Raw genomic sequence first — 14,182 nt, 5'->3', positions numbered from 1 at the left:
AAATAACACTTTTAGTGAACTATGAAAAGCAGCAGGTTGTGGAGTATTTGTGAGGAAAATTGAGTAAAGCCTTTTCTCCATGTTACTAGAGAAGTTATCAGAATGAAGATTTATAGATAGAGGAATTCTCCAGCAGCTGTCAGTACAGAATTCAAAGTGAGTACAGGACGATGCATGATAATGAAAAAGAGATTGGGCTTTCAGTTACAGTCTAGAACAAAACTATATTAGCAACTTACTGTTGCATTTGATGTAAAACTAATTGCATTTCAGCATCATGTAGCCAGTCATATGGGTAGGATATTTTATATTAATGACAATTCAGGATTTGAATCAGTCATATTTTTAGAAAAAATATAGCTGTTAGTAGATAAATATACTCTGTGACATGATATTTATAGTCCAAGAATTTCTCTGATGTGTGAGTCAGTTTTAATTTCTGTAGGTTCTCTGTACAAAGCTCAAAGTATAGTGCTGCCTGCATATTCCACTACCTCCTCCCTCTCTCACCTCAGACCTTCAGGCTGTCAATTAAAAACTTTAGGAAACAGTACTTTTTGGAAAGTAAACCTATTTTTGCTATTAGCTTCAGCCCCCCCCCCCCCCCCCAAACCCACCCACCAGGAATTTTCTTTTGGAGAATAGGTCCTCTGGTCAAGAGTCAGATTATAGAATGGGCCTTTCAAATCGGAGGAGAGGGGCTATTAATTATAAGGATAGTTCTACGTGTGGATTTCTCTGAAAAGGCATAAAATGAAAATAATAAGCTCTCCTAGTGTATTCGAAGCATGTGATTGATAAATTCACTTTCCAGCTGTTATAATTTGGTAGGCTTGGTTTCTTTTCTGTAAAGCAACTATTGTATCCAGATATAAGTTGAATAGGAATGTGTAATTGATTTCAGTGAACATGTTCACTGGAAAATACTATCTGTCAAACATATCACAATCCTCTCTACTTTTGTGTTCCATGCTTATTCTTATTGTATTTAATAGGAGTAATTTTAAAACTTGCATAAATTATTATTTATAAGAAATGTCCTATATATATTCTTTGGTTACGTTTACAAGATCCTTGACTGGACGACCAGTTTTTCTTGTTGCTGCTACTCTTCGTCCAGAAACAATGTATGCGCAGACAAACTGTTGGATGAAACCTGATATGCGGTACATAGCTTTTGCTGCTGCAAAAGATGAAGTATTCATTTGCACTGCCAGAGCAGCAAGAAATATGTCTTATCAAGGTCTTACGGCACAAAGTGAGCGTGTAGATATTCTTGCAGAGCTTACTGGTCAGGTAAGTGCAAAGAAAATTACTAAAGTTTAAATGAAATTAATCATTTATTTTAAAAAAAGACTTGAAAATGAGTGAGTGTGTGTATTTAAAATGCATTGTTGGGACCATCTAATCAGGAATTCAGATTCATTCATGTTTTTAAACTTACTGTTGTGAAAAAATGAAAAGTTTTAAGCGGTCTTCCCCAATTTTTAATTGCTTAAGTAGGAAGATACATAGTTTGCCACTGAAAATACACATGTTTGCATGGAGTACCTCACAAGCTCTATCCCTCACCTTGCTCCTAATCTTCATTGCAGATAGGCAGAGAACAAGAAATTAACTTTACAAAAAAGTAGTATAAGTTTCCACATAGGCAGAAAACACAACAATAACTCTTTAAAGGTGAATGATGAACTCATAGAATGTGTATCGCACACAAAATTTCAAGGGATGCATGTTGACGTACAACTAAAATGTACTGAGTGTGTTACTGTTACCGCCATTGGGAAACGAATAGCTTCAGCATACTTTGCACAGAGAATAATAAATTCTGTGTATAGTAGCTCTTGCACCAGAACAACATATTTTGCATATACTGTATTTATTCTGTGACGAGTTATGGGATAATGCTGTAGGGAACAAATGAGCGGAACAGACAAATAATCTTAAAGCTACAGAAAAGGGATGTGGGAATTACGACAAAAAGCAGCAAGAGAACTTACTGCACTGCACTGAGTTATTTATATCTATGGCAATCTTGACTGTTCCATGTGAATACATTTTGCAAACACATTAAAAAAGATGTTTATCAGTACCCAAAGAACAGGTATCTACACAAACATGGAACAGGTCCAGCCACAACGTATATCTCAATTTAAAAAAAAAAAAAAAAAGAAAAAAAATAGTGTGCTCAATAATGGAATTAAATTATACAATAAACTACCACAAGAAATCAAAGACAAAAGTTAAATACATGCCTTCAGGAATATAAAAAATATATATATTATTTAAAATGAGGTGTAAATTTTGTCGACAATTGTGCTAATGATTAATTACTGCAATTAAGAGGCATTTTACAATATATTCAATAGAACAGTCAAATACAATGTCCAATGGTTTAGTCAGCAAGACAGGACAGGTATGTATCTATTTATGTGTGTAATAGTGTATGTTTATGTAGCTGTGTTTTATGCATTTATGTTTTGACAACATCCATACAACCTACATTGTCTATGGAGAGATAAATAAAATAAAACTTTACGTTCATGAAGTTGCAATCAACATTGCTTGAGTATGATACAGGACGTTCATTATTACAAACTGAATATTCTGCCTGGGATTAAAAATCTGTGGCTTCTTTGGAAGTGGCATATCTTTTAAGGTCATAACTGTTAGTTGAACATGCAAATAAATCTCTTTTAACTTCTGTGAATAAAACAGTTTTTGTTTTCTTCCTTTGTTACTTCCATTCATTCATTCATTCAGTCATCGTGTTTGGCAGACCCCATCAAGAAAGAGAACCTTCAAAGTTGTGATATAGTTCAAGTTATATATTAAAAGGAGATAGGGAAATCATAGAAACTACTGTATTAGTGCTAAACCGTCATTATACTCTTTCATTACATTCATGCTGACACCATGTAAATTTAATCAAATAAATTAGAATACAAATAATACTTTGCAAAAAGTTGCTGCCTTGTCATTTAAACTAGAGAGTGTCTGTTTATAAGCTATTATTAGCTTACCATTTGCTTGATTACATTGGTATTTTCGAAATACTGTATGTGCTGAGTTGTGTTTACAGTGCATTACTACATTTCAGTAAAGTAGTAGATTTACAACTAACACTGACTGAGTGAGGTGGCGCAGTGATTAGTACACTGGACTCGCATTTGAGAAGATGATGGTTCAAACTGTGTCCGACCATCCTGATTTTGGTTTTCTGCGATTTCCTTAAATAGTTTCAGGCAAATGCCGGGATGGTTCCAGTTAAAGGGCACAGCCAACTTCCTTACCAATCCTTCCCTAATCTGATGGGACCAATGACCTCGCTGTTTCGTCCCCTCCCCCAAACCATAGGAGAAATTGCCAAGGTTAAACTGTTCTGGTTTGTTTTTAAATTTCACTTGTCTGTCTGCCAGACATTCCAGTGGTCTCGCTGCAGTGATAATACCAGTTCCTGTCAGATCACTAAAGATAAGTACTCTCGGGCTCGGCTAGCACTTAGCCATCCAGGTCTGCCGAGTGAGGTGCATCCAGCCCTTGTGAGGCCAGTTGAGTAGCTGCTTGATTGAGAAGTAGTGACACTGGTCACAAAACTGACAACAGCCAGGAGAGCTGTGCGCTGGCCGCATGCCCCTCCATATCCACATTCAGTGACACATGTGGGCTGAGGATGACACAGCAGCTGGTCGGTAGTGTTGGTCCTCCAAGGCCTGTTTGGACAGTGTTCACTTGTTTGTCAGTCAGTCATTTTATATCACTGGGTCAGTTACTACAATTTTTAGTTGCTGTGTTATACGCCATTTTTTGTGCTAAAGAAAACCTTAATGCAGAATAATGACTAATTTTTCCTTATGGTATTGAAATTATGTACATCATTGTTCCTTTTGTACTGCAGTGGATTATTTACAACAAACTTAATGAGTAAACATGATGTGAAGCAGTAGTCAAAATGCCCAACTCCTTAAGCAAATATCTTCAAGATGAGCGTGTTGAGCACCACTTTGAGCAGTGAAGACTTAATTCCTTAAAGTTGAGTTACATCAGAACATTACTCGATATATGTTGCCGGAGGACACTGCCTTATCGTAGACACCTTTAGAATCAGAAGGGGTGGGGAGGTTGCTAATTCAATGACACTATGGGCTATGCCGGCAGTGGCATAGCTACTGGCAGGCTCACCGGACAAGACTAAGGAGAACTGTCCGACAAAGAGTATTCCACAACTTAGGGAAGGAGGACTGTCTTTTTCCAAGGGGTCTCCATCAACAGTGATTGGGTATTTGCATGGTGATACCAGATTTCCCAAGCTGGGGACTGGCTGGCACCACCAGACCTCTTCAACTGTGAACTGTGGGCATACTTCAGGGGCCATGATTAGATGTGGTCGTGGAATGTTGTGCGTTTCAAAGAATGGAGGCCTTGGCTTCACTGCCTGGACTGCAAAGAAGGCACCTCAACCTCAAGGTGTGCTGTGTGTTGACAAGGTGAAAGGCTGTTGAGGTAAAACAGTCTCTAGAAGACAATCTGTGGGACACCTGTCGCCCTCCAGTTACATAAGGCTGGCTCAGGCACAGAGGGTTTTACTTGGGTTGATATTTATCTCCCTAGCAGCTCAGGGAATCTCTGTTGTGTGAATTCAGTTCAAATCTTCTACTGATGGGACAAGTGTACTGTCAGGTAGTACCTGCACACACCTAATAAAGAGCACTCAGTTGTTCAGCCTGCCGGAGAAGAAATCAGAATTGTAGTAACTGGGCACTAGTCTACCATAACATCATAAATCAACACCTTGTGATGACTGAAACAAAGACCATTGTTTTTTAATGTCAAACAAAACAGAGCTCCAACTCTTACTTAAAGAAATCTCTTATCTCTGTTTATAATGTTATCAGACAGCTGGATTTCAATAGCTTCTTTCACAATACAGTCCTAATAACATGATGCAGGGCAACCACGTGTGTCTGATTGTACAACATTTTATGTCCTTCAGTAAGACAGTGTTTCCACAAATGCAGTTTTCTCGGCCTGAAACAAAGGTGTGTTTTGATGGTGCTCCACGCGTCTATCCTGGACCATATGAATCGTTTGTCCAATATAGGCTTTCCTGCAGTGTCAGGATATTTTCCTCAAGTCAAAATCATCCTTTGCTGAGCCAAGCAGTGTTCTAGTCTTAGCCGGGAGGCAGAATACACTTTTAATATCAAATCTCTATAAAACTCTTCTTATTTTTAAAGGTATGTTACACATGAAAGATAGAAATGCCATAGTATCTTCTGTTGATTCCTGCAAAGGTGCAGTCTGTAAAGCACGACAGATCTGATTGTCGGTATAAACATTCTGCGTGAACACTGCCTTTAGATGATCCAGTTCTTGTGTCAAACTATCTGCATCTGAGGTGGCATAAGATCTTTTTTACCGATGTATGGAGGACCCTTTTGTGTTGATATATGGACGACAACTTGATGCATGAAGATACTGGTCTGTATGCCTGGGATTACGATAAACACTTGCATCCTAATATGTCTACAAAATTCCCTGCCATTGCAGGAAAGTCGATATTGGACAAACGATTTGTACAGTCTTGTATTGCTTTGTGGAGCGATATCACACACGCTTTTATTTCAGCCAGAAAAAAAATCTGTGGTTGTGGAACGTTGTCTTACTGAAGGACATAAAATGTACAATGAGACACAAGTAGTTTGTGATCATTTTTAGTTGGACTTCACACAAAGTTATGTAGAAAATTCAGTCCAAGACTGAACCTTGGGGAACTCCCTATGCAATTTCTGCGCAGTCAGAATCATCTCCCCTGATGACATTGGTTGAATTACTAAGAACAACTTTCTTCACTCTTGTGATTAGATATGACATCCGTTGGTTGGACATACCATCAATTCCATAAAACCACAATTTATCCCAGATAATTTGTGACTCAGAGTCACATTTCTGTACGTAGGTCGCAGAAAATTCCAGTCGACATTACTTCTTGTTATTTAATGCTTGTAAAATTTTGTGATTGAACATGTAAATGGAGTTCTCAGTGGAGTAGTCTTCTGAAATACAGTCTGTGATTTACTGAGGATATTATTGTTGCTCAGGTGGGATACTACTCTACAGTACATTATCTTCTCAGAATATTTGGTAAATGATGTCAGTAGTCACAGGTCAGCAGTTGACATTTCTCCTATCACCTTTCTTGTAGAGATGTTTAACAATGGCATATTTCAATCTCTCTGGAAAAATGCCCTGAGTTAGTGATGCATCACATATTTATGAATTTTAGTATAGGGGAACAAATCTTTATTACTCTGATGGAAACATTGACAGGTCTAGATGAGCCTCTATTTTTGACAGAATATTTAATTCGCTGTATGTCCATCTTTTTAGAGATGGTTGCGGGACTCTGCTGTTCAATAGAGGATGTCAAGTTAAACACCTTTCAGCCACCAGATTTCCAACCTTATTTTATTTGGCAACCAGTTTCAGAATTTTACTGTGCCATTTCAGGCCCCTGGCAGACGTGTTAGGAAGAATCTACTTCGGTTGTGATCAAAACAGGGGCCAGCGATATTGGTATTAGTACATTTTTGGTATAATGATCACTTCAACACTCACCTGCTGACTGTATTTAATTTTCTTAATTTCAGAGGAGAAGTTGGTGATTCATTCATATGACTAAATTTTATGAGAGTTACCTTTGTAACATAACTACTTTGAATTTTCTCTTGAACTTTTGATTACTATACACATTTGTTACCTGTGACTCATCATTAGTAACCCTTCCATTTAATTCAAAAGTTATGTTATCCTGTTCTCTGACTGGTTGTCTTGTCTCATTTTGCTATATTCCACGTAGCCTAAAATCTTTTGTCGGAATTACAGATTTCTGACATAATGTGCTTATTCCTTGATTTTTTAACAACTTTTATAAATAATTTTGGATAGTTTTTATAGTGTGCAACTACTGCAGGATTTACTGGTTCTTTCCAATGATACATTTCCATTTGCCTTTCACAATATACTTTTAACTCCGCAATGAGTGATGGTTTTTTACATAACTGTTTAGTGTCCTTTCTGATTAGCTTAGACAGAAAGCTATTTTCAAATAATGGTACGAATTTATCGTGGAACAGGTTGAGTTTCACGACAGCTTTTGGTTCATAGAAAATCTTGTTCCAGGTAACCTCGTGAAACTACTCTTAAAATCATTTGTCCACTGAGGAGTATCAATACTGTGAAGACACCATACTATATATCCTAACTGTGCATCATGTTCAGAGAGAGCATTTGTTACTGGGTGTAAAGTTATTTTCTTGCTTTAAGCCTTCATCAAAGAAAACAGGGCCAATTAGAGTCCTCTTGTCATTATTCACAGGAGGGGGAGTTTACTGAGATTAAATTGAAGTATCAAAATTAGGTTTCCTAGTCATTTTGCATATCAAACTTCTTTCAAAAATCTACATCAAAATCACCACAGTATTAACTGTTTGCTGCTGTCTGGCAGGTAGTGTAATAAGCAACCCAAATTCCTTGTAAACAATTCAAAATTTCCGAGTTGTGAGGTCTATGTACAGTTACAATTAAAAGTGGGCTATTTTTTCACTATTAATTCACTAGCACACACTTCCTTGTGCTGACCACTACAAAATCTGCTTAATTTCTGTCTTGATATATGGTATGTAACAACTCCTTTTGCCACATTACTTGTACATGAGTAAGATGCTGGAATGTAATCTTTTGTACTTTTCTCTGATGCTATGGCTATGTGGTCCTCAGATAGGCACAGAATGTCTATCATTTCAGGACTTTCTCAATTTTTTAAACATGTACCTTATTACCTAACCCTCAAATATTGTGCTGAAATAAGCTAATTTTACAATTATGTAGATTCTGAAGCATATTGTGAGGCTCTTCTGTTAATTTAACTTCTTTTCTAACTGGGTGCCTGAATTATTTTTCTAAATGAAAAAAGATGGGCCCCTCCGACATCAGTAATCATAGCAATGGGGGTGATGATGCCTCCGCCCTTCTCTCTTTTTCCCGTACATTTTCCGCAAGAAGCTCAGCTATCCTATCTTTCCCTCTTTTATTCAAGTGCGAGCATGTCTAGTATATCTCCATATCACAATTGTAGCATCAGGCACTGCACTGCAGTTAATAGCACCATTCTCAGTGTGTATACACAACTCATTGCAGTGTTAAACCAGCACTGGTCATGGTGCCGTCGGACCACCACAAAAGTCACGCTTGTGTGTGTGTGTGTGTGTGTGTGTGTGTGTGTGTGTGTGTGTGTAGTCACTGCTCGTATTTCATCCAAATCACCCATAATGCTGTAATTTCTGTCTTTAGCCAAGCTGCTCCCTGCTCCAGCCAAGCTGCTCCCTGCTCCCCCTACTCTGATATCCTGACAGTCTTTGTCAAAATCTATACACAATTTCTTTTCATCCTGTGTCATCTGGCTAGGCTTTCACTTAGCTTCACAACACTTGTGACCAGGTACCAGGTTCCTGATTTGTCCTGGCATACACTTCTCCCATGGCTGTTACCTAGCAGCAAGACTCTTAATGCTACTTACTGGTGGTACTGACTTACACCTAGTTTCTTTGCTTGAAGTCTGCTGCACCCTACTGTGACCTACAGCAGGATAAGATTCTTCACCCACTACATCAGGTAACAAGTCAAACCTGTTAGATACTGTAACCTCAAATGTAGATGAAGTCGCAGAGCTTGTTGCCCTTTTCCCGTTACTTTTTGCATGTACCCAGTTCCCATTACCTTTCCCTACTTTCAACCTATCTAGTTCATATTTCATGTAATCAGGGCACAAATCTTTGCCTCCTGTTCAGTACAACCCCCCCCCCCCCCCCCCCCAGCGTCATTGAGTTTCCCATTCAGTTCCCCACTTCAATCGCCCCAGTCTGTGCATACCACTCCCTGTCTGACTACCCTATGGCGACATCCACACTCATCACACATTGCAGCACTTCAAAACAGAATTCAATCACATAATGCATTTTAAAGTAATTTACAAGCTGCAAAAATTAGACCTATGGGTTAGCTGTTGTAACGTGAAAAGTTAATTATTTTTGCTTAAAACAAGAACTTGGCACTCACTCAACTGTTAATCAACTTTTTCACAATAAAATTTAACTTTTAATTGCTACCTATCACATGTATTATTTGATATTAGACAATGCTTACTATTGGTAGAATACAGCCTACGCTGCATTGTTCGATTTTACTTGATAATTTAGAAACAAAACCTCAGATCACAGAATATTCAATTGTCTGGGTAAAGAGAGCATAAAAGAACAAACTATTTCATACCATCACTTTATTGTATGAAAATTGACTGTTTAATGCAGAGCTATGAACCTATAATGTTCACACCCAGTTAATTATGGGAGGAAACTCAGGTTAGGAGAAATGCAAGTGAACATCCAGAACTGATGGTGAATCATTCACAACAAGAAAACAACTTTTCTTTGTCAAAATAGAGCCTGTATTGAAAATAAGAAATGGATCCTTTCCAATTGAAATACACTTCCTTCCACTGCAGTTCTTTTATAACTTCCTCTGCTGTTGTTTGCACAAGACTCCCGTGCTTAATAAGGCATGCTGTTCCTACCAGTGTCCCCATGTCCTTAGGTGCAATATAAGCACAAATCGTGTGATTTTGTGATTTCTGTCACTGTTTTGCTCTCATATCCTGTCGCATAATACTTTTGTGCGTACTTGCTTTGTCACTGTAACTGTTCTTGCTTCTTTTTCTTTTCCACCATCATCCCTTCTAGTCATTAGTTGTTACTTTTTTGGCAGATGGTAAGTCAGTGATGATCTCTCATAAAAAAAGGTTTGATGATGTGATGACTGTCAGATTATTATGTGAAACAGTGGAAAATCCAGGATGGAATGTAACTACTAACTGGTTTCAGTTGCCTGAGACTGCAGTCGTGTTGTGAGTTGCATTTGCATTTGCTTGCTTGCTTGTGTGTGTGTGTGTGTGTGTGTGTGTGTGTGTGTGTGTGTGTGTGTGTGTGTGTGTGTGTTTTATGAAGGTCTTACTGTTCGAAAGCTTTATTTGTGACGTTCTTTTTGTTGTGCCCATCTGCAACTTAGCATCTCCGCTGTATGGTAATTGTCAGATTATAATGTGATGACTGTCATATTCAGTGCAGCCACTCTCCATGTGCTAATGTTTGTAATGTTTACAGTTGCAATTGTTTGTATTGGTGTTTGCCGTTAAAGTTATCTATGTGAAATAAATATTTCATGAGACATTTGTTACTTGCAGAAATTAATCCAGTAAAATTTCAAAATCTCTGAGTTATTTGTAAAAATGGTAATGTAACTTTACTGTGGAAACTTATACTGTCAGGAGTCACATTACAGATATGTAAAATAAAGCTGAACCACAGTTTGCTATTTCCATTTTATTTTTGAATTGAAGAATCTTCTGCTACTTTTCTCCATTTTTGCCTTAAATTTCTGCAAATTGTAGTTTCTGTTATGTACTAAATGATTTAGGTTTTAATGTTTCTTACAGGATCTTATGGGTGTGGGACTGAGTGCGCCTTTGACTGCTTACAAGACCATTTATGTGTTGCCTATGATGACAATAAAAGAGGACAAAGGCACAGGTGTGGTAACAAGTGTTCCATCAGACTCTCCAGATGATTATGCAGCTCTTGGGGATCTGAAACGGAAACAACCATTTCGGGAAAAATATGGCATTGAAGATCATATGATTTTCCCCTTTGACCCTGTAAGTTCATGTTCTTGTATAAGAAGTGGTATTTTGTGCACTTCAAATAATTTTATTTAGGAAATTATTATTACACATTCTTCAATATATCTTATAAATTACATTGTATTTTAAAGAAATTGTGAAAGTCAGTTTGTCATAAACACATTTATGCTATGTAAAATAAGAGAAAGGCAACCACTCATCTATAGCGTGTACTTGTGCTAGAAAAAAAGCTAGCTCTTAAAAGCTAGTGTGAATGCTGTTCACTGTTACGTTTTCCTGTGCCCCGCACTTCTATCTGCTATAGACAAGTGGTTGCCTTTCCCTATTTTGTGTATTGCTCCACAGTAAGTTTTTCTGGGATGACTAAAATCTGATTGGGGAAAATTATTCACGGATATGTATGTTTAGAACTTGGTGGGGCATGTGAGAATAGAATTACCAACACCAGTCAAACTGTCCTTTTAGCTAAGAGGAAAATAGTGGTTGAAAGTAGAGACTGATTGCTGATATTGCTAGGGATAGCATATGTTTCTTTGCATCAATAAATAAAATATTTTTCTGTATGTTTCACAAAGTTCCTCCCTAGTACAAACATAAGGTCTCTTAAAACACTCCCAGTGCACATTAATTAATGTAATATCACACAGTGGCCACAGCTCACAGAAGTTGCTGAAATGGATTTAGTTGAAAGCATATATATTTTTTTAATACCTCATTTCAATTTACCACAGATTCCAGTTATTGAAGTACCGGAATATGGCCAACTTACAGCAGTGACTTTGTGTGAGCAATTGAAAGTGCAGAGTCAGAATGACCATGAAAAACTTCAACAAGCTAAGGAATTGGCATATCTCAAAGCCTTCTATGATGGGGTATGTAGTTATCAGGGTATTTGATGGAAAGTGGAAATGGCTACAAAATAAATTTTGTACTAAACATATCCTGGAAATTTTAACAGATTATGGTGGTTGGTGACTTTAAAGGAAAGAGAGTTCAGGATGTGAAGAAACTGATACAGAAGCAAATGGTAGACTCTTCACAAGCTGTCATATATTACGAACCAGAGAAACAAGTGATCTCCAGGTGACTTTCCAACTCATTGTAATACTAACTTTTTTTATAATCTTTGAATTACTGGCCATAATCTTTGTCAGCTTCTTAACTCATTGTAATACTAACTTTTTTTATAATCTTTGAATTACTGGCCATAATCTATGTCAGCTTCTTTTAAAGTAATAACTACTGTATAGTGATGCAGCTAGTTACTTCACTGGTTTCCTCAGAGTAAAGAAAAATCGGAAGTATGGTATTAACTTGGGGGAAACTTAACTTAAAGATCATTAAGTCTGTTGTTACCACAGTACTTATGTATAAAATAATTACATGCAACTTACAGTGTTGAACTCCTCTTGTCATAGCTGATAACTCCGTGTTTGTGAGCAGAATAATTGTGATCTTGAGAAATTAAAACTGAGATAGTCACCTTTCCTTAAAGCATAGAGGTTCTGATTCATTGAACAAATTAGTAGAACAATGTCTGTAATGACTAAACCTGATGGAAACCACAGTTAAAGATTGCACATGCAGAAACTGTTCCAAACTCATCACGAATCGTGTAGTAACCAAGTAATACACAAAACTGATCCAACCAACACAAATATGGATTTATACATAAACTCTGAACAGTAATGGTAATAAGCCTGTAACGACTCCTCACATCACAAGACTAAAGAATCATACAGAAAGTTCAGCAGTGCACGGAGCAACTAATGTAAGTGGTACAAAGTAAAGTGTACATAGTGAGCATGAGTCAGCATTGCTTGGCATACATATTGTATAGGCGTGAATTGCCGGTAGAGGACACTGCAGAGATGTGACGTGTGCACACTTCCTATAGGCAGCATCTAATGGCTGGCTCTCACTGATGGAGTTGGCAGATGATTTAAGTACACACATCCTAGTAGCAGGATACAGCATTGCTGAATTTATAGAAAACATTTGTTCGTGTCCCCTTAGTGTCTGTATTGTGATTCATTTTGCTATTGTCTGTAAAATAGTTTTCTTGCATGTTCTTGGGAAGCTGTGCTGGTGGTAGATAAATAATGAATAATATTTTCCCCCCCTCTTGAAAGATGATTTCATCATCGAGTTGCTGCTAAACACAGCTCAGTTAATCACTTAGATGCTGCTGTTTATATATTTGTAGTTCTAATGCTAGTACTTTACCTAAGAAATTATTATTACTGTCAAAATACAGACATTTTAATGCTTTAATAGCTATGCTTAGAATTTTAGAATGAAGTTTATAGTGTGATTTAATCTTGTGATCATGTGTGTTCCTTGATATCAAGTAGTACTCTCTTAGTTTTGCATGATATTTTGATTTCGTTCTAACCCAGAGTTGATGAGCATTTGATCTACTTCTTGCAGGCTAACTTCTTAGGATAACAATTTTCAAAATAGACTATGATTGTGTTAGAGGTACATTATATTTTTCATTAACACCAAGTGTTTTGTGTGTATCTGTGCAGTCTTGTATTTTGCAAATGTCTAAAATGCCTATTGAATTTCTCAATTCCTTTTGCATCCATTAGCCTTGTAGTTTTTCATTTCATTCTATTTGTCATACACCCTGTCATTAAATGTCAGCAATTGGCCTAGGCTAGGAATTACATTAGGACTTCTCAATATTGATGCGTTTATGCCAATGTTGTCAGTAATAATAAATGATGATGTGATCTTCAATCCAAAGACTGATTTGATGCAGCTCTGTGCGCTACTCTGACCTGTGCAAGCCTCTTTATCTTTGAGTAACTACTACAGCTTACATCCCTCTGAATATGCTTACTGTAGTCATCTCTTGGTCTCCGTGTACGGTTTTTACCTGCCCTGCTTACCTCCAGTACTAAATTGGTGATCCCTTGATGCCTCAGAATGTGTCCTACCAACCAGTCCCTTCTTCTAGTCAAGTTTTGCCACAAATTTCTCTTCTCCCCAATTTTATTCAGTACCTCCTCATTAGTTACATGTTCTGTCCATCTAATCTTGAGCATTCTTCTGTAGCACCATATTTCAAAAGCTTCTATTCTCTCCTTGTCTAAACTATTTATTATCCATGTTTCACTTCCATACATGGTTACACTCCATACAAATACTATCAGAAAGGACTTTGTGATGCTTAAATCTATACTCGATGTTAACAAATTTCTCTTCTTCAGAAACACTTTTCTTGCCATTGCCAGTCTACATTTTATATTCTCCCTAACTCAACCTATCCCCGATGTTATTCAATCTGTATATTGAGCAAGCAGTAAAGGAAACAAAAGAATAATTTGGAGTAGGTATTAAAATCCAGGGAAAAGAAATAAAAACTTTGAGGTTCGCCGATGACATTGTAATTCTGTTAGAGACAGCAGAGGACTTGGAAGA

At 37.3% G+C, this 14,182-nt stretch overlaps 1 protein-coding gene across 1 annotated transcript in view; it reads left to right on the top strand.

Moving 5' to 3' along the window:
* LOC126094493 (leucine--tRNA ligase, cytoplasmic) overlaps nt 1-14,182 on the top strand; it is a 176,650-nt gene that overhangs the window by 95,433 nt on the left and 67,035 nt on the right. The window contains exons 6-9 of the mRNA XM_049908902.1: nt 1,071-1,296; nt 10,550-10,768; nt 11,485-11,625; nt 11,712-11,836. Of these exons, the coding sequence (XP_049764859.1) occupies nt 1,071-1,296; nt 10,550-10,768; nt 11,485-11,625; nt 11,712-11,836 (711 nt within the window). The remainder of the gene's footprint in view (nt 1-1,070; nt 1,297-10,549; nt 10,769-11,484; nt 11,626-11,711; nt 11,837-14,182) is intronic.

Source organism: Schistocerca cancellata, chromosome 8 (assembly GCF_023864275.1).
Source record: "Schistocerca cancellata isolate TAMUIC-IGC-003103 chromosome 8, iqSchCanc2.1, whole genome shotgun sequence".
Classification (NCBI taxonomy): domain Eukaryota; kingdom Metazoa; phylum Arthropoda; class Insecta; order Orthoptera; family Acrididae; genus Schistocerca; species Schistocerca cancellata.
Note: the sequence above shows the minus strand (reverse complement) of the source record. Positions and strands in the feature narration are given on the sequence as shown.